Source organism: Natrix helvetica (assembly GCF_964273705.1).
Source record: "Natrix helvetica genome assembly, chromosome: 1".
NCBI classification, from domain to species: Eukaryota; Metazoa; Chordata; class Lepidosauria; order Squamata; family Natricidae; genus Natrix; species Natrix helvetica.
In genome coordinates this window covers 14,281,180-14,307,243 of record NC_138548.1, presented here as the reverse complement: position 1 = coordinate 14,307,243, position 26,064 = coordinate 14,281,180, and the positions used below count along the sequence as shown (strand labels likewise).

General features: G+C 47.3%; 1 protein-coding gene across 1 annotated transcript in view; it reads right to left on the bottom strand.

Annotated features, from left to right (window-relative positions):
• The window catches only part of NCAN (neurocan), a gene marked incomplete at both ends in the record, with an annotated part of 110,716 nt that overhangs the window by 61,446 nt on the left and 23,206 nt on the right, over nucleotides 1–26,064 (bottom strand). Inside the window, 2 exons of the mRNA XM_081938741.1 lie at nucleotides 12,012–12,139; nucleotides 17,405–17,579. Coding sequence (XP_081794867.1) covers nucleotides 12,012–12,139; nucleotides 17,405–17,579 — 303 coding nt within the window. The remainder of the gene's footprint in view (nucleotides 1–12,011; nucleotides 12,140–17,404; nucleotides 17,580–26,064) is intronic.

Below are 26,064 nucleotides of genomic sequence, written 5' to 3'. Positions count from 1 at the left end.
TTAAGTGAATCACTGCAGGTGTTACGTTAGTAACTCGGCTGTTCGGTGAATCTGGCTTCCCCATGGACTTTGCTTGTCAGAAGGTCACAAAAGGGGATCACATGACCCCGGGGGACACTGCAACCGTCATAAATATGCAGCAAGTTGCAAAGCGTCTGAATTTTGATCGTGTGGCCGTAGGGATGCTGCAATGGTCGTAAGTGTGAAAAACGGTCCTAAGCAGAGGCGGTATTCTGCTGTTTGGACCAGTTCAACCGAACCGGTAGCGGAAATTGTGGATGGCTCCGCCTCCCATTTAGTCACTTTCAATACAATACAATACAATACAATAGTAGGGTTGGAAGGGACCTTGGAGGTCTTCTAGTCCAACCCCCTGCCTAGGCAGGAAACCCTATACCGTTCCAGACGTTTCTTAGCCAAAGTGCATGCGGGAAGGCTGAGTGCATGTGTGGACAGGGCGCGTGCAAATGTGCGCACATGAACCAGCAGGGAAGGTAAGTGAATACCATCCCTGATCCTAAGTCACATTTTTCGGTGCCATTGTAACTTCAAACGGTCACTAAATGAGCGGCTGTGAGTCAAGGATTGCGCATAAATTCACATGTGGTTTTAGAAACATTTAGCTTTTTCCATATTACATGTCTAAAATCAGGAGGGCTTGCTTGGTTTATGGTTCAGCGTATTGTGTGAAAAATTGATTTATTCAACAGATCATCCTCGACTTACATTCGTTTAGAAAGCATTCCAAGTTACAACATGACTGAATAAAATTGACTTACGATCGGTTTTTACACTTATGGCCATTGCAGCATCCCCCCAAGGTCATGTGATCAAAATTTGGGCACATATGTAATTATGACTGTCCCAGGGCCGTATAAGCACCATTTGTAACCTTCCCAGCTGGCTTCTGACAAGCAAAGCCGCTTGGAGAAGCTGTTTTACATAACGGCCATATGATTCACTTAACAGCTTCAGTAATTCACTTAGCAACTGTGGCAAGAAAGGTTGTAAAATGGGGGGGGGGACACAATTCCCTTAACAACTGCCTTTCTTAACAATGGAAATGTTGGGCTCAATTGTGGTCCTAAGTTGAGGACCCCCTGTAAAGCAAGTTCAATTTGCTGCTGGACAGAAAAAAGCACTGTATTTTTTGGAGTATAAGACGCTCCAAAGTATAAGATGCACCTAGCTTTCGGGGAGGAAACAAGAAAAAAAATCTGCCTCCCAGCAATTTGCGTCCTTGCAGCAAACAGCAAACAGCTTGTTTCAGTTTCAGTTTAGCCTGATTAGCACAAGGGGAATTTTTTTTTGTCTGCCTCCCAGCAATTTGCCTCCTTGCAGCAAACAGTGTGTTTCAGTTTCAATTTCAGCACAGCCTGATTATCACAAGCAGCTGATTGTTGGTTGGATCATCCTCCCAACAATCAGCTGTTTCAGGCTGCAGAGATTGCCTTAGTCTATTGCCGCCTCTGCCCGCCCCGTTTTCTGCCTCCGCGCGTCCCATTTTCTGTCTGCTCCGGGCAGCGGGTATTGGAATGGGTGGAAAATGGGGCATGTGGGGGCCACAAATGGGGTGGACAGAGGCAGCAATAAGCAATGGCAGTCCCTGCAGCCTGAAACAGCTGATGGTCAGGAGGCCGATCCAACCGACAATCAGCTGCTTGTGCTAATCAAGCTATGCTGAAACTGAAACAGGCTTTGTGCTGCAAGGAGGCAAATTGCTGGGAGGCAGAGGCCAAAGGGCGGGGACTGGCAGGACTGCATTTGTTGTATAAGACGCACCCAAATTTTCACCCTCTTTTGGGGGGAAGTGCGTCTTATACTCCAAAAATACGGTACTTTTATTGGAAAGGATGGGGCTGTTTTTCAAAGAGGTTCCCTCGGCTCTGGTTGTTTAGATTAAATTTGTCTTTATTCTTGGTCTGTTCAGCTTCAAAGAGGCATCTGGGTGTTAAGGGAGGGGGGACTTCATTACTTAAGGAAGAAAGCCCAGTGAAGATAAGTTGCCCAGCCTTCTTCTCTCTAGACATAAGCGAGAGAAAAGTAGTTAGGTGGGAGGCTGATTTATCAAAGCCACACCGTCTTTCCGATCTTCCCCTTAAGGCTCTCAGGAGACAGAACAACAGTTTTGATGGCCTCTTTCATTTTACGAGGAACATTCCTCCCCCCCAAAAAATGGCCGCATCTGTTTCTTTGAATGGAAAAAACAAGAGAGGTTGACGCAACAATCCTTCAGGATTCACTTTTGCAATGTTGGGTTCCTACCGGTTCGGACCAGTTCGGCTGAACCAGTAGTGGTTTGGCGGCCTGGGTCACTGGAACCGGCAGGGACCCAGGCCTGCCACGCCCCCGAAACGGTTCTCCCGGCAGCACCGTAAGCACTGCCATCTTGTTTTTTGCTTCTGTGCATGCGCATAACAATTTTTATTGCACTGCGCATGCACACGGGTGCGGCGCGCACACGAGCGAACCGGCAGAAGTGCCTATCGGAACCCACCCCTGCACTGTTAGTCAACAACATGTGGGTTTGTGTGTCAGCGTCACCTGTTTCCAAACAAAGCTGAAGCGACATTTATCAGCCTCCCCCCACACACACAGACATTTTGGGGATTGTAAATTTTGCCTGCTGGCATCTTGGGAGCCCAGACAATAAGTGAGAAGATCCAATTTCAGGTTTGAAAACCTGATTGATCGGTGGTAAATAAGGAAGACCCTTGGCAACCTTTCATGGGCTTCAATGGCAAATCAATCCACTAATGTTGCATTTAATTAGGGAGAACAAATGATAATTGCCAGGGAAGTGGATTAAGGACATCCTGCTCCGAGTTTGAAGGTGTTTTTTTTTAAAAACAGCTTTTCAATTCAAATGTGTTCCTGAACACTGTTATCATTCTATTTCATGAACAGCTTTTGTTTGCTGATTTCATTCCCCCTGGAGCATGTTTTTTTCAGGATTTGAAGTTTCAGTGACATGTACAAGAATCAACATTTAAATCAGGAGTTACATGAAAGAACAGCTGATGAGTCTGGAGTTTCAACTTCATTGACTTCCAGACCTTATTCGTTGTTTTGTTTTTAAGTTTGGATTCCGAGGATTTTGTTTTTAATTTTGAAATTCACAGTTTTGGTTCTTCAAGCTGCTTCTCTGTTTTTCCCATCTTCTTCCCATTTCATCCCCTTCCTCCTCTTTTCCCCTCCTTCATGTCCCCTCTCTGCCTTTCTCCTTTTCTCTCTTCACTTCCCACTCAGCTTCATTCCCTTCTATGTCTGCTTCTCTCTCCCCATCTTCCTGTTCTGACCGAGGCTTCCCAAGAGCATGAAGCAAACTCCTTGTTCCGACAAAAACCCCTTTTATTAATTTACTGTGAATTCTGCTCATTGACCATCCAGCAAAGTCTTTCAAGGGAGGATTTACACTCACAGACCTTCTCTGGCTTGGAGAGCTGACAGGCCGATATCTGCAAAACTTGGCAAGGAGTCTGGGAGAGTCACGAACCAATTAAGCGAACTAATTGTCTCCTGCAAACTCCACTCCCCTTTTGCTCCTCTTTTATTTCCTCTGCGAGGGGCCATTCATCGTCCTTACCTGTGGCCTTACTCCCAAGTCAACCCCTATTCTTTAGTTGTTCCCTTCGTCTGGCAACTCTGCGCATGCGCACACTGGGAACAGGCTCCAGCTGTTCGTCTGCCTCACTGATGTCTGACTCCGAAGGCAGCTGATAACTGTCAGACGGCCCAGGCCCCCTCTCTGCCTCCAACACTGAGCCCTCATCAGAGCCTTCCCCAGACCCATGTTCCTCCCCAACCTCCTCACTGTCTCAATCTGGGGGGGGGGCACACCAATTCCTGTCTTTCTTCTTCATCTTTTCCTCTCTCCTCACGCCCCCCCCCCCAATTCTCTGTTCTCCATTATCTGCTTCCTGCTTTTTTTTCTCTTTCTGGTCTTCTTTTCTTCCCTCTCTATATCCCATCTTCTGCTCAGCTTCTCTCTCTCGTCTTTCATCCAACCCTCCTTCCCTATTCATTGCTCTTTGGTCAAAGGGCTACAACTACTATTTCTCATAATAATAATAAAAATAATAAAATTTATTTCTTAGCCGCACCCTCTCCCAAAGGACTCGGGGCGGCGTACAATAAAACACATAAGAACAGTATGGACAATACACAAACAAAATAAACAAATACATGTACCTGGAGGAGGTAGGAAGATGAATAAAAACAGTTAAAACACAATTTAAAATCCCCTAATAAAATTCCCAAAGTCACAAAATTAAAAAACCCGTCAGGAGCAGTGTGAACGAACTATGATTGAGCCAGGCCAGCTACTTGAAATAGGTGGGTCTTCATCTCCGAAGCACCAACCAAACCAGGGTTTCTTTTACACCATCATAGTTAATGGCTGGTTTGTCTAGAAGAGAATGAGGTGACCACCTGGCCAGAAGTCTCTAGTCCATCTTATGTCTATCTCTATTGCTGAAGCAACATTCGAACCTCTGTAAAAATGGCCGGACATACCTTTGTACTAAACTAGCCAGGATAGGTACCCTGTGGGAAGCCAAATACTTTCTTGGGGCCAGCATCAAACTGTTGTGGCCCACCAGGGGCCAGCAGAGCTGGTGGCAGACTCAGACAGTGAGGAGGTTGGGGAGGAACATGGGCCAGTCCTGGAGTCTGGAGGCTCTGACGGCTCTGACGAGTGCCCTGTGTCGGAAGCAGAGATGGGGCCAGGGCCGTCTGACAGTTATCAGCTGCCTTTGGAGTCGGACATCAGTGGGGCAGAAGAACAGTTGGAGCCTGTTCCCAGTGTGCGCAAGCGCAGAGCTCCCAGGAGAAGGGAACAGCTAAAAAACAAGGGCCGACTTGAGAATAAAGGCACAGGTGGACAGTGAATAGCCCCTCCCATAGGGAATAAAGAGGAGCGAAAGAGGAGGGGAGTTTTCAGGAGACAATTAGTTCAATTCATTAGGGTGAAGATTTGTTCGAGACTCCTGGCCAAGTATTTTCTTATACAGCGTTGCGAAGATATCGGCCTGGCAGCTCTCCAAGCCTGATAAGGTCTGTGGTTGTAAATTCACCCTTGAAAGGCTGTTTGCCGGGACTTTGCTGGATGTGAATGAGAGGAATTCACATTAGCTTAATAAAAAGGGGGTTTGCCGGGACAAGGAGTCTGCTTCGTGATTTTGTAAAGCCTAGGTCAGAAACCCAGTTTTGCATGGAACCTCATTCCATATTCTCTCCTAAGTTTTAATTAAATGCAATTTCCCAAGGATCGGGGATTTCTCATTTGTTTATGTTCCTCTGTAAACCCAAACAAGGGATGTACACAAGACACGCGAAGAATGGATTCAGCAACTTGTTTAAGCCAACACCTTTTGGGTTTAGGCAGGACTGGAGCCGAAGGAACTCCATTTTGTAACACAAGTGATGCTCAATTGGGTTACTCAAGATCAAGCCAGCCCTAGCTCTTTTCTAACAATCAGCAACAAGAGTTTCCAAGGAGCCTCTAAGAGAGTGGCATTTCATTTGCTTCTGGCAGGTATCATTCAATCAACAGCCATCTGCTCCAAATAGGTCCTTGAAGTCTATTTCACTGCTTCCCAGAAAGACCAATAAAATGTCTCTGACAAGCCTCAATAGCCTGTCCTACTAGAGCTGCTAGAAAGAGGTGTTTAAGAGGCAGATTAATAAATAGGGAGCAAATCTGTTTATCTATCTCTCTGTCTGTCTGTCTGTCTGTCTGTCTGTCGGGTCTGCCTGCCTGCCTACCTATCATCTGTATCTATCTATCTATCTATCTATCTATCTATCTATCTATCTATCTATCTATCTATCTATCTACCTACCTACCTACCTACCTACCTACCTACCTACCTACCTACCTACCTACCTACCTACCTATCTATTTATCTATCTACCTATTATCTATCATCTATCTATCATCTATCTATCTATCTATCTATCTATCTATCTATCTATCTATCATCTATCTATCTATCTATCTATCTATCTATCTATCTATCATCTATCATCTATCAATCTATCATCTATCTATCATCTATCTATCATCTAATCTATCTATCTATCATCTATCTATCATCTATCTATCAATCTATCATCTATCTATCTATCATCGTCTGTCTGTCTGTCTGTCTATCTATCTATCTATCATCTATCTATCATCTATCAATCTATCATCTATCTATCATCTATCTATTTATCTAATCTATTTATTTATTTATTTATTTATTAAATTTGTTAGCCGCTCCCTCTCCACAAAGGGACTCGGGGCGGCGTACAATAAATAAAACACATAATATAAAATTACACATTGTGCGGAGGAGGCATAAAAAACACAATACATCATTATTATAACATAGAAATATTAAAATAAGTTAAAATTAAATATCCCATGGAGATTACAAATTTAAAAATCTATCTATCTATCTATCATCTATCTATCATCTATCTATCAATCTATCATCTATCTATCATCGTCTGTCTGTCTGTCTGTCTGTCTGTCTGTCTGTCTGTCTGTCTATCTATCTATCTATCTATCTATCTATCTATCTATCTATCTATCTATCTATGTGTGTGTCAGTGGTGGGTTCCAGATCCCGTTGCAATCGGTACGGTGCAACAAGGCTGGGCATCCACCACATGAACATGCACACACTTGCCCAGCATGCACATGCGTACTTCCTGCCCGCCACACCTCCGCCACGACTCTGCGACGCTACAGCTGCTTGGCGGAGCGTGGCACAGGCGCATACGCTCCGTGTGCATGTGCGGAAGCCTCGAAAACTTCCAATACCGGTAAGGAGCGCAGGTGGGCAGGCCCTCCGGAGCACCATACTAGAACGGTGCTCCCGGAAGGTGCTCCCGGCAGGCACCGGACGTAACCCACCACTGGTGTGTGTGTTCCAGCGTAACTCTGGAACGCCTTGAGCAATTTCAACCAAACTTGGTATACAGATGATTTACTTTCTGGAGAAAAATACTGTGGGGGTAAGACACCCCTAACACCCTTTGGGGGTGGGTGTTCTGTTAAGATACAGCCTGTTGTACCTTTCAATGGCTTCTACTGTACTGCCGTAAAATGGCTTCTACTGTACAGCGCAGTGGAGTTGCCATGATAACAGCTTCACAGTGCTCCACAAGGGGGCTCCCTCTGGTAAGGGAGAAAATCCAACATTAGAAATTACGTTTGGTCCGGACATTTTCCCCCTATAAATAAATACTGGGGTAACGCCGGGTTATCGGCTAGTGCAGTGGTCGGCAAGCCGCGGCTCGCGAGCCACATGCGGCTCTTTACACACTTTAATGCGGCTCTTCTGTGTGCTGGGCGCCCGCTCCCCTCCCTCCTCTCGGGCGGCCGCCCCAAAAGTCAGGACTCTGCAGCTAGCCTCTGTAATTGCGCCTATGTTTTCCACGGCGTGGAGCAGCGGCGAGGCTCTGCGCGGCCAGCGATGACTCCGGGGGCCATCCGGGAAGATGAGGAACGTGAGGGGGGACCCTGCCCCCCACTGATGGCCTGATGGCCTGCCCCCCACTGATGGCCTCCGGAATCATCGCTGGCCGCGCAGAGCTCGCTGCTGCTCCACGCCGTGGAAAACATAGGTGCAATTACAGCCCGGAGCAGGAGCAAAGCCCCTTTCCCAACTGGCCCTTCCTCCCTCGGAACGCTTCGGAGGGAAGCTTCTGCAAAAGCCCGGGCGAGTGACAACAAGTTCCCGCCGTTACGAAGTCTCCGAGGCTGTAATTTTCTGAGCTGTGCGCGCGCGCCTGTTTTCCATGGCGTGGAGCAGCGGCGAGCGATGATTCCGGAGGCCATCAGTGGGGGGACAGGGCCCCCCCTTGCGTTCCTCATCTTCCCGGATGGCCCCCGGAATCATCGCTCGCCGCGCAGAATCTCGCCGCTGCTCTACGCCGTGGAAAACAGGCGCGCGCGCACAGCTCAGAAAATTACAGCCTCAGAGACTTTGTAACGGCGGGAACTTGTTGTCACTCGCCCGGGCTTTTGCAGAAGCTTCCCTCCGAAGCATTCCGAGGCAGGAAGGGCCAGTTGGGAAAGGGGCTTTGCTCCTGCTCCGGGCTGTAAGCTTCCCTCCGAAGTCTTGGGATGTTCTGAGGAGCCCCCCAAGGCAAAACGCCGCTGCCAGGTAGTTAAAAGTACCTCTCTGATTCTGTCAGACTTTGTCAGTCTCTCTCTGATTCCCTCTCTCACTCCCTCTCTCTGTTCCTCTCTCTGTCTGTCTGTCTGTCTCACTCACACACACACACACACACACTGTGGTCACCTTGTTGAGTGTTCCAATCACATTTGAAACACTCAACAACTGGCCTGCATTTATGGTATTTTGCAGCATTCTGCAGTCATAGGACCAATTTTGGAATTCAGGAACAGCAAAGCGACGATGGCCTTTGTCAAAAAACCTCTGGATCCCACTGTAACGGAATTAAATTTTTCTCCCTTTAATATCGACATTGGCAACTTTGAAATGCAATTGCTGGATTTAGAAAACAAAGAACTGTGGAGCTCGAAATCTGAACGTCTTTGTGCTGATTTAGAAAGATTGGAGAAAAACAAATGTGAACTTAGTTCACAGCACAAGTGGTCTGCTTTGAAAGACCTGGAGAAGGAAGATATGTTGATTTTTAACACCTGGAATAGTACTCCTGACTCATATAATCAACTAAAAAAGCTAGCGTTTGCTGTTCTTTCCTTGTTCGGGTCTACATATTTATGCGAACAATCATTTTCAAGCATGAACCTTATCAAGAGTAAATTGAGAAATCGTCTCATCGATGAGAACCTGGAATCGTGCCTAAAATTAAAAACCACAACATACAAACCTGACTTACTCAAACCATCCAAGGAAATGCAAGGCCAATGTTCACATTAGTGGTTGTGACTTTGTCAGTCATTCTCAGGATGTAATTTTCTCTACATTGTAAGGCAAATTTTACGGAATTTAACGTTATCGATAAATAATATCGTTCTAAAGTTTTTGTTTTATTAGTTGTGTTATTTGTATCCTCCCGACCTATGTGGATACTTGCATGCAGAATATTCTCAATAAAAACTTATTGAAACTAAAAACAGTGTACCATCCTATGTATTTTCGGTTTTAAAAATGTGGCTCTCAAAATAAATTTCAATCGTGGTTTTGGCGAGATTTGGCTCAGTTGAAAAAAAAGGTTGCCCACCACTGGGCTAGTGTATGGTAAAACCTATTTCCAGTTTTGGAAAAACAGCACGGTGTCATTGCCTTGAAAAATATTTGATGTTTATTCGGCTCTGTGTTTTAGCTTAGCTTAGAACGTGCAAATTCAAAGAGTACAGCTAGTCCTCAATTTACATCCTGTTATGACAGACTTCCCTGGGGATAGTTACAAGCCAGTTCCGAAGATCTGATGGCCACCATCCTCACAGACACATAACCACATGTTGGGTACTCAGCAAATGGCCCACATTGATGGCTGTTTGCAGCATCTCGCAGTCACGTGTGACCACATGTTACAACATTTTTGCTGAAAAACCAGCATTAAATTCTGCTTTTCAGCAAAAAACATTGGCTTGCTTAACGACTACAGCATTCACTTAATGACTGCTGCAAAAAAAGGTCATAAAATTGGATCAGCCACCACGTTGACATGATTTATCGCCATCACGACTTATAACTGTGATGGGCAGGCTCTAATCTGGTCATAATTTGAGGACTAATTGTAGAAGTAAAGGGAGAAACCAAAAGAGACAACTGGGTTTTAAAAGCTGTAAGCAGATGCTACATTTGCATTCCTGCAATCTTCAAAGCGTTCCTTTTGGATGGAAGCCCCAACCCTTCCCATCCCTAATAATTAAATCAACAATATTTAATGAATTTAATGGAAATGAAACTCAATTAATTCAATTGGGGTTTATTTTTCCTCCTAGTTCCACTCAATTTTTACTCTCTGCCTACCTACCTTTTAGCAGAGAGTCTGTGGCCTTCTAACCTGGGGAATTACGGTAGCTTTGCATGTTTTATGCATTTTCTGCCTAAATTCCATCCATTGGAGTTCAGGGCATACAAAGTCAGAGATACAGAAAACATTCCAAATTCAAAATATTTCAAGCTTGAAGTGCCCTATTTCACAGTCAAATGGATGATTGAGAATTTAAAATACTGATTTCAATTGTGCTGGAAGTCATCTAATACTGGTCCCAACCATACCAGAAAAGTCAGTGGGGAAGCCAGATTCACTTAACAACGGGGTTACTCACTTATCAACTGCAGTGATTCCTTAACAATGCATTCATTCATTTGTAAATTCACTTTACAAATATCTAACTTAACAACAGAAATGTTGGGCTCAATTGTGGTCGTAAGTCGAAGACTGTGTGTACTGATGCCAGTTGTGCTGGCATTGGTCTAATCCCATTCCAAACATGCCAGAAAAGTTCTGAACTTGAAAACGGAACATTTAGAGCAGCGATGGCTAACCTTTTTGCCATTGCGTGCCAAAAGTGAGTAGAGCGCGGGGGGTGGGTGGGTCGTGCGTGGGCGTGCCCACACCCATAATACTATGCTTGCAACCCCCCATGCATGCACATGCGACCCCTGCCTGCGTGCACGCCCCCCCTCCACCCCCCTTTTTGCACGCGATGGATCAGTTTTTCGCCCTCTCCCGGCTACAGACGCTTTCTAGGAGCCTAGGGAGGGTGGAAATGGCCTCCCCCACCCCCGGAGGGTTCAGGGCAACCCGGACGTCCATTCTCAAACTTCCAGTTTGCGTGTTCAGTTGTTTTTCGCCCTCCGGAGGCTTCAGGGAAGCCTCCGGATGGCAAAAAATGGCCGAAAATGAAAGGCGAAGTCAGCTAGCCAGCCCTGGAACTGACAGGGCAATGCCTCGCCTGGCCCAACAAATGGCTTCGCGTGCCACCTGTGGCCCACATGCCATAGGTTTGCCATCATGGATTTAGAGCCTTGTGGTTGTCCTCAAAGGAGTATGTGTGGTCCTCGACTTACAACCATTCATTTAGTGACCGTTCAAAGTTGCAACAGCGCTGAAAAAAAGAGACAACTGTTTTTCCACACTTACAATTGTTGCAGCATCCCCATCATCAAAATTCATGATCAAAATCCAGATGCTTGGCAGCTGGTTCATATACATGACCATTGCTGTGTCCCAAGGTCATGTGATTCTCTTTTGCGACTTTCTGACAAGCAAAATCCGCGGGGAAGCCAAATTCACTTAACAACCGTGTTACTAACTGAACAACTGCAGTGATTCACTCAACAACTGGGGCAAGGAAGGCTGTAAACTGAAGCAAAACTCACTGAACAACTGTCTCGCTTAGCAACAGAAAATTTTGAAGTCAATTGTGGTCATGGGTTGAGGAAGACCTGTAGTGGAACAAGAAGATGTCGGATAACCCTTTGTCTGAGGTGGTGTAGGGTTTCCTGCCTAGGCAGGGGGTTGGACTAGAAGACCTCCAAGGTCCCTTCCAACTCGGTTATTCTATTCTATTTCCAGAACCCCTGTTTTTAATCCAGTACAGGGGATTCCAAGTGAGAAATCTTTTCGGCTCTGTTACACAACCGCACACAGGTTCCAAATCCATTGGTGCACCAAGCAGAACATTCTCTCGTTTCCCCCCCCAAAACACAACCATGCATTTTGCCCCTGGAAAGAGTTCAGTAAATCAATACAATACAATATAATACAATAGTAGAGTTGGAAGGGACCTTGGAGGTCTTCTAGTCCAACCCCCTGCCTAGGCAGGAAACCCTATACCGTTTCAGACAAATGGCTATCCAACATCTTCTTAAAGACTTCCAGTGTTGGGGCATTCACAACTTCTGGAGGCAAGCTGTTCCACTGATTAATTGTTCTAACTGTCAGGAAATTTCTCCTCCGTTCTAAGTTGCTTCTTTCCTTGATTAGTTTCCACCCATTGCTTCTTGTCCTACCCTCAGGTGCCTTGGAGTCCAGTATATTAAATCCAGTATATTCTGCTCATAACTTGCCTTGGAGTTCTCTGGAGTAGCAGTAGACATCGTAGGCTTCGCTGGCATCTCTCTTGCCATAGTTGCGGACTCCTGGGAGGCTGTTGCGATCACCATAGCAACCGGGTCTTGACAGGGTGATGGGATACCTGTACGAAGATGGCGGGGGGGGGGGGAGGGGGGAGTGGAATTGAGGGGTGGGAAAGAATGCAGCTGCTTTAAACTCCATCATTAAAGGCTTATGACAGCCATAAAGGAAAGCCACACTGTAAAGACTCCAGGAAAAGCATGGAAGGGTTTAAGTTAGTGATGGGATTCAGCCGGGTCGCACCTATTTGGGAGAACCGGTTGTTAACTTTCTAAGCAGTTCGGAGAACCGGTTGTTGGAAGAAATCTCCTTTTGTTTTTTTTTCCACTTTACTGGAAAATCCTGCAAGGAAGGCAGGAAGGAAACATTCTGGTGTTGTTTCTAGCCTAATCTTTGTTGCCCTGCTTACAGAAACCGCCTCTCCGGTTAACCTTTATGACATTGTAACAGCAAAGGCGAAGCGCCCATCGACATGAGTGACATTGAGTTGGGCACGCCCACCCAGTCACATGGCTATCGAGCCACGCCTACCCAGCTGGTCATTAGGGCAGAGAACCGATTGTTAAATTATTTGAATCCCACCATTGGTTTAAGGGACAAAGGTCTCAGTCCTTGAGATTCTGGAAAGAGTTCAGAGAAGCGCGGGAGGGCCGAATCAATAGGGCTGGTGTGAAAGTGTGTAGGCACGCACACATGCACATACGTAAATTGGGAAAAAAATTAGTTCACCTTCAGAAGGACAGCCATGCAACTGTACAGATGGTCCTCAGTGTACAACAGTTCATTTAGTGACCGTCCAAAGTTACAACACCACTGAAAAAAGTGACTTAGGACTGTTCGCACTTAAGACCATTACAGCACCTCCACGATCACATGATCAAAACTCGGATGCTTGACAATTAAGACTCATATTTATGACAGTTGCAGTAGCCCGAGGTCATGGGATCACCTTTTCTGACAAACAAAGTCAACGGGGAAGCCAGATTCACTTAACAACCGTGCTACTAACTTAACAACTGCAGTGATTCACTTAACCACTGTGGCAAGAAAGGTTGTAAAATGGGGCCAAATTTGCTTGACTGTCTTGCTTAGCAATGGAAACTTTGGGCTCCGTTGTGGTCGTAAGTCAAGGACTACTTGTATTGCGTGCATGGTAAAGGTAAACATAAAGGTTCCCCTCGCACATATGTGCTAGTTGTTCCCGACTCTAGGGGGCAGTGCTCATCTCCGTTTCAAAGCCGAAGAGCCAGCGCTGTCTGTGGTCATGTGGCCAGCATGACTAAACGTCGAAGGTGCACAGAATGCTGTTCCCTTCCCACCAAAGGTGGTTCCTATTTTTCTACTTGTATTTTTACATGCTTTCAAACTGCTAGGTTGGCAGAAGTTGGGACAAGTAACGGGAGCTCACTCTATTACGCGGTGCTAGGGATTCAAACCGCCGACCTTTCTGATTGACAAGCTCAGCGTCTTAGCCACTGAGCCACCGTGTCCCTTTGCCTGCATGATGTACATTTATTTACATTTGATTTCTAATTTCCGATTGAGCTCACGAGAGCCCGGAAGGGCAGCCAAAGGGCCAGATGTTGGCTGGGAGGGGATGTAAAATGCCCCATGTCTGTTATAGAGTCTATTAGCAGAATCTTGCTCTGTTAAAGAACAAAAATCGGCTGTTCTTTGTCTCCCCCCCCTCCACCACACTTCCTCCTTTTCCAGGGCTGAATAATAATTTTAATTCTCCCATCTTTGTCTCAAGACCAGGCCCGAATTCTTCTGCAAAAGGACCCTGGTGGCAAACTACCCTTCTCGCCTTCAACATGCCTTGTCGTGAATTGTTAAGTGTCTTTCTACTAATCTGCATCTTTCAAATGGCAAACCCGCGAATCGGTCTCTTGCGGTGAGCAACGAGCGATTTTCCCCTGGTTCAGTTCTTTTATTGCTCTTTTGTGCCGTTCTGCTCAATTCACTCCTCTTCCCTAATTCCAATTTAACTAGGAGAATTTATAAAATTAATTCCAGTATTGGGTGTTCTGTATGGTCTTTTTTTTGCTGCTTAGTTACTCCTATTCACTAGCAACTTCCAGGGATTCCCCCTCTCCATTACTGATGATTGCAGGCGCGTTGATAAAATAATAAAGGATACTAGGGGGAGCGAGGAGAAGCAAAGTCCCTGTGTTTGTGCAGACAATTGCAACAAGGGTTTTTTTTTTGTGCAGCAAATGTCGCTGCACAATGGGAAAGGAATGCATCAAAAAAACTGATGAGCCAACAGATATATCTGAAGGATGTAGACCAGAGGTGTCAAACTCAAGGCCTGGGGGCTGGATCCAGTTGATGGGGTGCTTAAATCTGAGCCATGGGGCCGCCCTGGAAACAGTGCCCTGGAAACAGCAGAGGCCCACAGGGCCTCTGCCAACGAAAAGGGAGTTCGGGAGGGCCACACGGGCCCTCACGAGCTCCATTTTCTCTGGCAAAGGGTTGCAGGAGGCCACCACAGCTGAAAACGGAGCTCACAAGAGACATGGGCGGCCCTTCCTAGCTCTGTTTTTACTGGCAGAGGGTTGCAGGAGGATGTCACAGCTGAAAACGGAGCTCACAAGAGCCATAGGCAGCCCTTCCGAGCTCGATTTTCATTGGCAGAGCGCTTGGGCCACCACAGGCGCTACTGACCTCAGTGACATTGAGCTGGCCACACCCACCCTGGCCACACCCCTCCCCTTGGAAGTCAAACACAACCCTGATGTAGCCCTCAATAAAATAGAGTTTGACACCCCTGGTGTAGACAGTAGAATAACTGCCATTCCAATGCATTGGCCAACATTTACAGTCTGGATGGATTGTGGGCCTCTAAATGTTGCTGAACTACAATTCCCAGCATGCCTCTTGTTTCAGCCTGCAGGTAGGTGTTGCTGGGACCTGAAGTTCACTGACTTTTGGAAGGTAACAGGTTACCTGTGACAGTTCTCAACTTACGACCACAATGCAGTCCCAAATTTTTGTGGCTAAGCGAGACATTTGTTACATGAATTTTGCCCCATTTTACGACCTTTCTCGCTGCTGTTGTTAAGTGAATCCTTGCAGTTCTTAAATTAGTAACAATGTCATTAAGTGAATCTGGCTTCCCCCGTGACTTTGTTGTCAAAAGGTCTCAAAAGGCAATCAGATGAACCCAGGACCGTCATAAACATGAGTCAGTTGCCAAGTATCTGAATTTTGATCGCGTGTTCAACGGTCATTAAGCGAAAAAAGCAGTCGTAAGCCACTTTTTTTGGTGCTGCTGTAAATTCAAACGGTCACTAAGTGAACTTTTGTAACTTAAGGGCTACCTGTAGCACTCTATGTCAATGATTGGACCCTCACAACATGCTAATTCCCATTTTAGCTTAGTCTAGGATGCTACACTAAATTTAACTTAATCTCTGTTCCATGCAAAATTCTTAGCCACAGCATGTAAAATCCCATAACTGCTCTAACCAATCAACTCCATTGTTCAACTGAACCTACAAGAGGGAAAATTTTGTTCATGAAATCTACCCTTCTTTAACTAAAACCTGTTCACTCTTGCCTTGCTTTCTACAGCGTTAGCGGTTTTTCTTCTTCTTCTGTATCAGGTTTTCAAAGAGCACAGTGGCTCACGTGGTTAGGAGGGAAGCAACCCACGTTTGAGACCTGAGTGCTGCTATGTTGTACGGTTGAGCTCCCATCCTTTGCTCCAGCTCCTGCTGAGGACATCAAAGCAACCCCTAACTGGATAACATGATATCATCCGCTAATCCTTTCAACCTGGAAGTGCCGACACAAATCCTTTTAGGATTTCAGCATAACTATCATGGACAGCCGTGTAAATTGCTCTGCATTCAGATCTGATAGGGAAGAGGGCAGGGAGCTCTGAAATCTGCTACCGGTTCACTTCGCGCCCACATGCGTGCTTTGCCTCCATGCACACCGCGGGAACTAAGAAGCCTTTTCTGAGTCTGAAAAGGTAAGTAGAACAGCGGGGGGGGGGGGAGGGAACAGCTGTGCCGTGCGATTTAGATTGGCTAGGAAGCAGGATTTCGTGCAGCACAAATTCCATCTTTGAAACTTTTTTTCTTTACTTTATTATACTACCGGTTCAAAAAAAAAATGCTAAAAAAAGTAAAAAAAAGTTTTAAAAAAAGTTCCAACGTACAACTATCAGCTGTGCGTGCGATTTCTAGCAAATATAAATTGTGCAGCCCAGCTGGTTGTCACACAGCTGGCTACCGGTTCGCCCAAACCGGTAGCATTTTTTTTACTATCGGTTTGGGCGAACCTGTCACTCAAACTATGCCCTGCCAATGTGTGACACTTGCCAGCATGCGATTTATGGAGCTTTTCGACTCCCGGTAGACCAACCATGGATAAATCCAAGAAAAGGAAAGTTTCAGAAGGAAACAGAACGTTTAATTCAACTACGTATGCTAGTTTTGTAGCCGCTCAGGAAATAAGTCAGGCACAGGAAAAGTTTTGTGGCTCCGGGCGTTTTCTTTTCTGTGGGAAACGGGACCAAATGGCTCTTTGAGTGTTTAAGGTTGCCGACCCTTGGCAGCCCAAAGTCCTCTTAGTTTAGCCTGCAGTTATAAATCGCTGCAGTGACGTGCGGTGAGGTTTATGGCTGGTGAGGCTGGTGACGTCATCAGGAAGGCGGGGAATGGGACCACGTGTGCTGGAGGCTCAGGCTGCCTCAGCCTCTAGCACACGTGATCCCATTCCCCGCCTTCCTGAGCGTGCTCCGCCGGCTTGCGCTCCGCAGTCCTCGAAAGCGACTGGGGAACGACGAGAACCTTCCTGCCTCTGCTGGACTTTGCGCGCTCCTCGTGACTGCATATTGCAGTCGCGAGGAACGCGCGAAATCCAGCAGAGGCAGGAAGGTTCTCGTCGTTCCCCAGTCGCTTTCGTGCCTTCGTCATCCGAGAGCGCCGACAACATTTCTGCCTCCGCAGCTCCCGGGTGCGGCCGGATGGATGTATATAATATAATATTATATATATATATAGTATATAATATTATATACTATTATTTCATGAAGAGAGGTGAGGCTCTGCCTCCCCTGCCTCCCCTGACCGCACGTCCCTGATTCGCTGCAATAAAATAATCAAAATATACTCGAGCCCCCTTTGGCAATGTAACATTTGGAAATTCACAACATTTGCTGTACAGGGAGACAGGGAAGGGATCTCCTCTTTTTTCTTGGAAGGAAAAAGGAAGTCAGAACAAAAGCCTCATTCATCTGGTACCAAGTCAGAGCAGAAAATTGGATCATCCATCCGTCAATCAAGCTAGTTGGAAGGTAGATTCTTCCATATACCTAACAGTGTGGTCGGAGAGCCACCCGGCGTCACAGTTGTCGTAGCCATCCTCAAAGGCCACCTCCAGGTGAGCAGGAGATGCAACCACAGCCGAGTTCTCTTCGCAGGCCTTCTGCGCCTCTGAGAAAGTCAAAGCGTAGCGGTTGCTAGCCGCTCGGTAGTGAAAAACCACACCTAGGCAGGGTTGAAAAGTGAGAAGACAAGGAGATGTGAATTAGAATAGAATAGAGCAGGGAGGGACCTTGGAGGTCTTCTAGTCCAGCCCCCTGTTCAAGCAGGAGATCCTAGACCCGTGATGGCAAACCTATGGCACGCATGCTACAGAATCATATCTGAGGGACCATATCTGAGGGCACGCCAGGCATTGCCCTATATGAGCTCCTACATGCGCACGCTGGCCAGCTGATTTTTGGCCTTCTGGAGGGCAAGGGAAGGCTGTTTTCTCCCTCCCCAGGCATTAGGAAAGCTTTTGTAATCAGGGGGGAGGGAAGCTAAAAATGGCCCAATGGGCCTACCGGAAGTTCGGAGGCTTCAGTGAGCCCTGTGCACATGCGCGAGGGAGGGGGAACGGGGGGGGCAGGGGGGATTGGTTTGTGTGCACATGCACAGGAGGGAGAGCATTGCATTATGGGTGTAGACACGTGCTATTGCGTGTGCTTGCGTCCTTTTGGCACCCTAGCAGAAAAACTGACCTATACCGTTTCGGACAAGTGACTGTCCAGTCTCTTCTTCAAAATCTCTAGTGATGAAACACCCACAACTTCTGAAGGCAACTTCTGTTCCACTGGTTAATTGTCCTCCCTGTTAGGAAGTTTCTCCTTAATTCCAGGTTGCTGCTTCTATCTTTGATTAATTTCCAGCCATTATTTCTTGTCCTGCCCTCTGGTGCTTTGGAGTATAGTTTGAGACCCTCTTTTTTGTGGATAGAAGGATATACCCTGTGTTTCCCTGAAAATAAGACCTGGTCATCCATCCATCCATCCATCCACCCACCCACCCACCCACCTACCTACCTACCTACCTACCTACCTACCTACCTACCTACTTACCTACCTACTTACCTATCTATCTATCTATCTATCTATCTATCTATCTATCTATCTATCTATCATCTATCTATCTATCTATCTATCTATCTATCTATCTATCTATCTATCTACCTACCTACCTACCTACCTACTTACCCATCTATCTATCTATCTATCTATCTATCTATCTATCTATCTATCATCTATCTATCTATCTATCTATCTATCTATCTATCTATCTACCTACCTACCTACCTACCTACCTACCTACCTACCTACCTACCTACTTACCCATCTATCTATCTATCTATCTATCTATCTATCTATCTATCTATCTATCCATCCATCTATCATCTATCTATCTATCTATCTATCTATCTATCTATCTATCTATCTATCTATCTATCTACCTACCTACCTACCTACCTACTTACCCATCTATCTATCTATCTATCTATCTATCTATCTATCTATCTATCTATCTATCTATCATCTATCTATCTATCTATCTACCTACCTACCTACCTACCTACCTACCTACTTACCCATCTATCTATCTATCTATCTATCTATCTATCTATCTATCTATCTATCCATCCATCATCTATCTACCTACCTACCTACCTACCTACCTACCTACCTACCTACCTACCTATCTTGCCACCAAAAATGGCACCAGGTCTTATTTTGGGAGGGTATCTCCTATTGACTCACCTCGCAATGGTGGCACCAACAGCCCCGGCCAGCAGGAGCCCGCTGCCAGCCACTTCTTCTGCTTGCATGCGTCATCCCCAGCCTCCGTTTCGCTGGTAGAAGCCTTCAGGAAAGGCCTCTGACAGGGAAATCAGCTTGTGAGGCATCGCATGTGTCAATCCAGAGCCTGTTTCTCCTGAAGGCCTCCTGGAGGCGGGGGCGACGCATGCGAGTGATGGCAAGCAGCCACAGAAGAAGTGGGCTGGCAAGGCGAAGCAGGTGTCAGGGGATGCGAGGCTTAGCTGCAACTGTCCAAAGGTAAGTAGGGCAGCTCCACCCCACAACCCTACCCTAGCTTGATTTTTACCCGTGGGCCTCATCCCATCCCATGCACCCCAGAGTGTGTGAGGTCTTAACTAGGGCTTATTTTGGGGGGTAGGACTTCTATTGGGTGCACGTGTAAAAAATCAAGCTAGGTCTTATTTTGGGGGTAGGTCTTATTTTCAGGGAAACATGGTGGGTTTTAGATTCTAAATTGAGGATAGAGGCATATAGAAGGTTATTAACAGGTAGGACCAGTTTGGTAGGATGGTCAAAGACACCAGACTAGAAACTGGGAGACTGGGAGTTCTAGCCCAGACTTGGAAACAAAGTTTGCTGGGTGAATTTGGACCCATGACTCTCTGCTCAGCTTACCAAGAAAAATGCAAGGCCTTTCCAGGCAGTTGCCAAGACTAGAAAAAAGAAATTGACTTTCTAGGGCAGGGGTGTCCAAACTTGAGAACTTTAAGACTTGTGGACTTCAATTCCCAGAATTCCCCAGCCAGTATGGCTGGCTGGGGAATTCTGGGAGTTGAAGTCCACAAGTCTTAAAGTTCCCAAGTTTGGACACCCCCGTTCTAGGGCAAAAAAACCACCCAAACATATGGAGTAACACTTAGTCAATCTTGGCTGATGAAAACAGATAGAGGGTGACTATCTGTTCTTGGCTGATCTCTAAAGCTAAGCAGGGTCAACCGTGGTCAGTTCTTGGATGGGAGAGCGCCTGGCTGAATGGGAAATTAAACTCTTTAGGTCAAACCACTTCTGTGCTGCAATGTTGCTAAGATATTTGCGACGGAGGCCATCGCACAACCCAAGGGCATCTCCTCTCCTTTTAATAAAAATATTGTGAAATGCAAGCTTTGATGATTGCTGTCTCAATTCTCTTGGAAGGAGCTCTTGCACACCGGTTGCGCGCAGCACAACCTTCGCCCTCCCTCTTCCTTTTTTCCCCCCCCTTTTGTGACATGTCTCTTACTTAGAAAGCTCTGTGACAGAGGTTGTCAAATTATTGAACTTCATAAACCACCACGAAGTCCTTTAATTAGCATACAAGTGATGCTCAAAGTCTATGTGTAATCACAACCAGATTGGGGGTTTTTTGTAGTCTTTCATTAACGCACACCCACACACCCCTTTGATATAAAAGCAAGGGAGGAATACGATTAAACCAATGGGAATGGAAGCTAAGGCTGAATTGATACTCATCACGATGCCCTGCGTCAAATTCGGGTGGAGCGGGGGAGAGAATAAATGACTAACCTAGGGGGGTGTCAAACTCGATTTCATTGAGGGCCACATCAGGGTTGAGTTTGACCTCGAAGGAACGGGGTGTGTGTGTGTGCATGGCCAGCTCAACATCATTCATCGAGGCTCCGTTTTCGGCCGCGACGACCTCCTGCAGCCCTCTGCCAGTGAAAATGGAGCCCACTGGCAGAGGGTTGCAGGAGGCCATCGTGGCCAAAAATGGAGTCCTTCTGAGCTCCGTTTGCGCTGGCAGATACGCCACAGGCGGGTCCTTCGCTGTTTACAGGACAGGTCTGGGGGCCAGATCTAAGCACCCTGCGGGCCACATGCGGTCCGCGAGCTTTGAGTTTGACACCCCTGGACTAATCGCTTGGGCCTGCCAACTCCACAAATGTGTTCTGAAGGGACTGGCATTACCGTATTTTTTGGAGTATAAGATGCACCGGAGTATCCACGACCGTTGGAATCAAGAAGCCCTGCACCGGAGGAGGAGGGGGAGGATGTCGTTCTGGTGCAGGGCTTCTTGATTCCAACGGTTGTAGGGAGGGGCAGATACGAGGACAGATCAAAAACTCGCAGTCGGTTGGGAGAACGTGGGTGCTGGTTACACCCGGTCGTTTGTACCAACCCCCGCGTTCTAGGTGGTCAGGAGCTCCAGGCCCAGGGCCTGAGGCTGTTGTTATGCAATGCGAGGTCCGTCGTTAATAAGGCCCCCCTCATTCACGATCTAATTCTGGAGGGGGAGCCGGACCTCGCGGGAATAACGGAGACCTGGCTGGGCCACGAGGGAGGTTTACCCCTCGTGGAAATGTGCCCGCCAGGTTATCGTGCATTTCACCAGCCCCGGGCCCAGGGAAGGGGCGGTGGGGTAGCAGTGATTATTCGGGAGGACTTAGAGCCGAGGGAGTCCACTGTGCCACAGACGTCCGGATGTGAATCCCTTGTTGTGAAATGGGGCCCTGGGAGACAGTTGGGCTTGCTGATAGTATACCTGGCTCCTCGCTATACATCAGCGGCCCTGCCCGAACTCCTCGAGCTGGTCGCATCGGTGGCGGTTGAGACCCCCAAACTTTTAGTGATGGGGGACTTTAACCTGCCATCGGTGGGAGGAGCATCTGAGGGGGTTCGGGAGTTCATGGCCTCCATGACAGCCATGGACCTGACTCAACTGATTCAGAGCCCGACACACGAGGGAGGTCACACCCTGGACCTCGTTTTTGTCTCTGGCCAGTGGTTGAATGATCTGGGAGGAGGAGACTTAACCATCACTCCGCTGTCATGGTCAGACCACTCACTCCTCCGACTTGACTTCCCTGGAGCTACCCCCCGCTGCGGGGAGGCGGAACCGGAAAATACTAGATGGTTCCGCCCCAGGCGCCTGATGGAACCAGATAGGTTCCAGATGGAGCTTGGGCCACCTCCTGTAGCCCTGACCCGCCCTCGGGTAGAGGACCTGGTGGTCGCGTGGAACAACGCGACTACCGGGGCCTTGAACCGGGTGGCGCCTTTGCGGCCTCTCCGGCGGCAACGATCCACCCTGGCCCCTTGGTTTACCGAGGAGCTAAGGGTGATGAAGTGCCGCAAGAGATGCCTAGAGAGTCGTTGGAGATCCTCCCGTTCCGAATTTGACCGAACACAGGTACGAGCCCATTTAAGGACGTACCTTGTGGCATTGAGAGCGGCCAAACGTCAATATTGTGCCGCTCTCATTGCATCCGCAGAGAACCGCCCTGCCGCCCTGTTTCGGGTATCCCGCTCCCTTCTGTTTCAGAGGCCGCGGGAGGCCCCTTTACAGGGTAGGGCAGAGGAATTTGGGAAATACCTGCAGGATAAAATCGCTCAAATCCGGAAGGACTGGGTCCCTTTCAGTGGCCCAGTGGAGACGTCCGTGGCGACTCTTGAGAAACCAACCTGGGAAGAGTTTGATTTGGTTGCCATTGAGGATTTGGACAGAGTGCGTGGACGACTGCGACCTACCACATGTTTGCTGGACCCGTGTCCCTCCTGGTTTGTACTGGCATCCTGGGAGGTTACACGCGACTGGCTCCAGGGCCTAGTGAACGCTTCGTTGGGCGAGGGGTCTCTTCCAGCCGCCTTGAAAGAGGCGGTGGTGAGACCCTTGCTCAAGAAGCCTTCCCTGGACCCTATGGAGCTGGCCAATTATCGTCCTGTCTCCAACCTTCCCTTTTTGGCGAAGGTTGTAGAGAGTGTGGTGGCTTATCAGTTTCCACGACATCTGGAGGAAAATGATTATCTAGACCCGCGCCAGTCCGGCTTTCGCCCCGGACACAGCACGGAGACGGCCTTGGTCGCGTTGGTGGATGATCTCTGGAGGGCCAGAGATAGGGGTTGTTCCTCTATCCTGGTCCTATTAGATCTCTCCGCGGCTTTTGATACCATCGACCATGGTATCCTGTTGCACCGACTGGAGGGGTTGGGGGTCGGGGGCACCGTTCTACGGTGGTTCGGCTCCTACCTCTCCGGCTGGACGCAACGTGTGTTGACAGGGGAGCAGAGGTCGACTCTAAGCCCCCTTATCTGTGGGGTGCCGCAGGGGTCGGTCCTCTCGCCGCTCCTGTTCAACACATATATGAAGCCGCTGGGTGAGATCATCCGTGGTTTTGGGGTGGGATATCATCTGTACGCTGATGATACTCAGCTGTACATTTCCACCCCGAACCACCCCAACGAAGCCGTCGAAGTGATGTCCCGGTGTGTGGAAGCCGTACGGGTCTGGATGGATGACAACCGACTCAGGCTCAACCCTTCCAAGACAGAGTGGCTGTGGCTGCCGGCCCCCCGGTTCAACCAGTTAATTCCATCTCTGGCCATCGGGGACGTACAACTTGCCCCGGTGGAGCGGGCGCGCAATTTGGGCGTCCTCCTGGATGCCCGGCTGTCCATGGATGACCATGTGACGGCCGTGGCAAGGGGGGCGTTCCACCAGGTTTGCCTGGTGCGCCAATTGCGCCCCCTATTGGACCGGGATGCCTTGCGCACAGTCACTCATGCGCTGGTGACGTCTCGCCTGGACTACTGCAACGCTCTCTACATGGGGCTTCCCTTGAAATGCACTCGGAGACTACAGTTGGTCCAGAACGCGGCCGCGCGGGTAATAATGGAGAGTACAAGGTACTCCCATGTGACACCTTTCCTGAGCGAGCTGCACTGGCTACCTGTGGTCTACCGGGTGCGTTTCAAGGTCTTGATAACGATCTTTAAAGCGCTCCATGGCTCAGGACCTAGATACCTGCGGGATCGTATCCTGCCCCATACATCCCTGCGACCAATCCGCTCGCACAGAGAGGGACTCCTCCAGGTGCCGTCCGCCAGACAATGTCGGGGGGCGGTGTCTAGGAGTAGAGCCTTCTCTGTAGCGGGCCCAGCCCTGTGGAATGACCTTCCCCCGGATATTAGGACTACCTCTGACCTCCGCGCCTTTCGGATAAAGCTCAAGACCCACCTATTCCAAATAGCTGGCCTGGCTCAACCATAGTTCGCTCACTCTGCTCCTGACGGGTTTTTTAATTTTAATTCTGGGTTTTTTAGAATTTACTGTGTTTTGATTGTCTCTATTTATCTGCCTCCCTTCTCCATGTCCATGTACATGTATTTGTTTATTGTGTATGTGTTGCCTATTTTATATTTTATGTGTTTTCTTGTACGCCGCCCCGAGTCCTTCGGGAGAGGGTGCGGCTAAGAAATAAATTTTATTATTATTATTATTATTTATAAGATGCAATAAGGTTTTGAAGAGGCAAATTAAAAAAAAAGTTTTTGCACTCTGCAAACCTCCCAAAAACGGCCTGTTTTTCGTGAAAACGGCCCCTTTTTTTTCAAATAAAAAAAGGGCATGAATAGCCCTTAGGAGGCTTGTAGAATGTTCCGGGGGTGGGGGGGATAAGCAAAAAATGGCCGGTTGTCGCAAAAACGGGCCCGCTTTTTGTCAAAAAAAAAGGGCATTAGGAAGCTTATAGAGTGTTCCTGGGGGCCGGGTGGGGCAAAATTGAGCAAAAAATTGCCCATTTTTTGCTCGTTTCTGCCCTCCTCAGCCCCTAGCAGCTCTCTGAAAGCCTGCTACAAGCTATGCACGGCCATTTTGGTGAAGGGGGCGGGGCTTCAGGAGGCAAAAAAATGCTGTATTCAGTATATAAGACGCACCCAGATTTTCAGCCTCTTTTTTGAGGGAAAAGGGTGCGTCTTATACTCCGAAAAATACGGTAAATCAGGAAGAGTTTCGTAGCATCTTCTAAAAGAGCTGGACATATTTTTAAAAGACAAAAAGGCACTTCGGATGAAATGAGCGGTAGCTCTTGAAAGCTTCTGACTTTTTAAAAAACGTGTAGTTGAAAAAGCTCCCAGATTCCTTCTTACAGGCGGTCCTCGACTTACAACCATTTGTTTAGTGACCATTCAAAGTTACAACGGCACTGAAAAAAGTGACCTACAATCATTTTTTTCACTTACGATTGTTGCACCATCCCCAGGGTCACATGATTAAAATTCAGATGTTTGGCAACTGATTCATATTTATGACGGTTGCAGTGTCCCGGGGTCATGCAATCCTCTTTTGCGACCTGCTGACAAGCCAAGTCATATGGGGAAAGCCAGATTCACTTAACAATCAGAATAATAATTTAACAACGGCAGTGATTCACTTAACAACTGCGGCAAGAAAGGTCGTAAAATGGGGCAAAACTCAGTTAACAAATGTCTTGCTTAGCAACATAAATATTTGGCTTGATTGTGGTCGTAAACAAAAGACTACCTGTATATGGCATTAATGCAATGCTCCCCAATTTTTTTCCTTTATTATCCAAAATTGCTTATCAGAAAGTTTAAAACTTGAAGGACCAATTGCAGAGGTCTGTCCTTCAGCACCACTGTAGTTTTGACTGACAATGAATGGTCGTTACTCGAGGACTACCTGTATTATAAAAACCCTATCACTAAATGATCTTTTATGTCCGTTCAACAAATTATCATTGGTAATTTCATCGATTTTCATCTTCGGGGGAATCCTTGGGGGGGATTTTTGAATGTATTTTAGTACACATGACAAAATTAAATCAGTTTACGTCAATTAAAAAACATGGGCTCCTGTGTCTTTATCCAAAGAAAAAAACAATTTTAGGTAATTTACCCAGGCTTGGGAAGCAATGCAAAATAGCGTCTTGTCACATCATCTTTGGTGATTATTTTGCAATTTTGATCAGGGTTGAGGAGCATTTTTACCTCCCTTCCATCAGTCACCAAATATTTCTCATTTCTTTCTGAGACATAAAGCAGAGTCCTTTCCCCACCTTAAATCTATCTCTATCTCTATTTCTCTTTATACGTGTGTGTGTGTATGTATGTACATTAAGCAT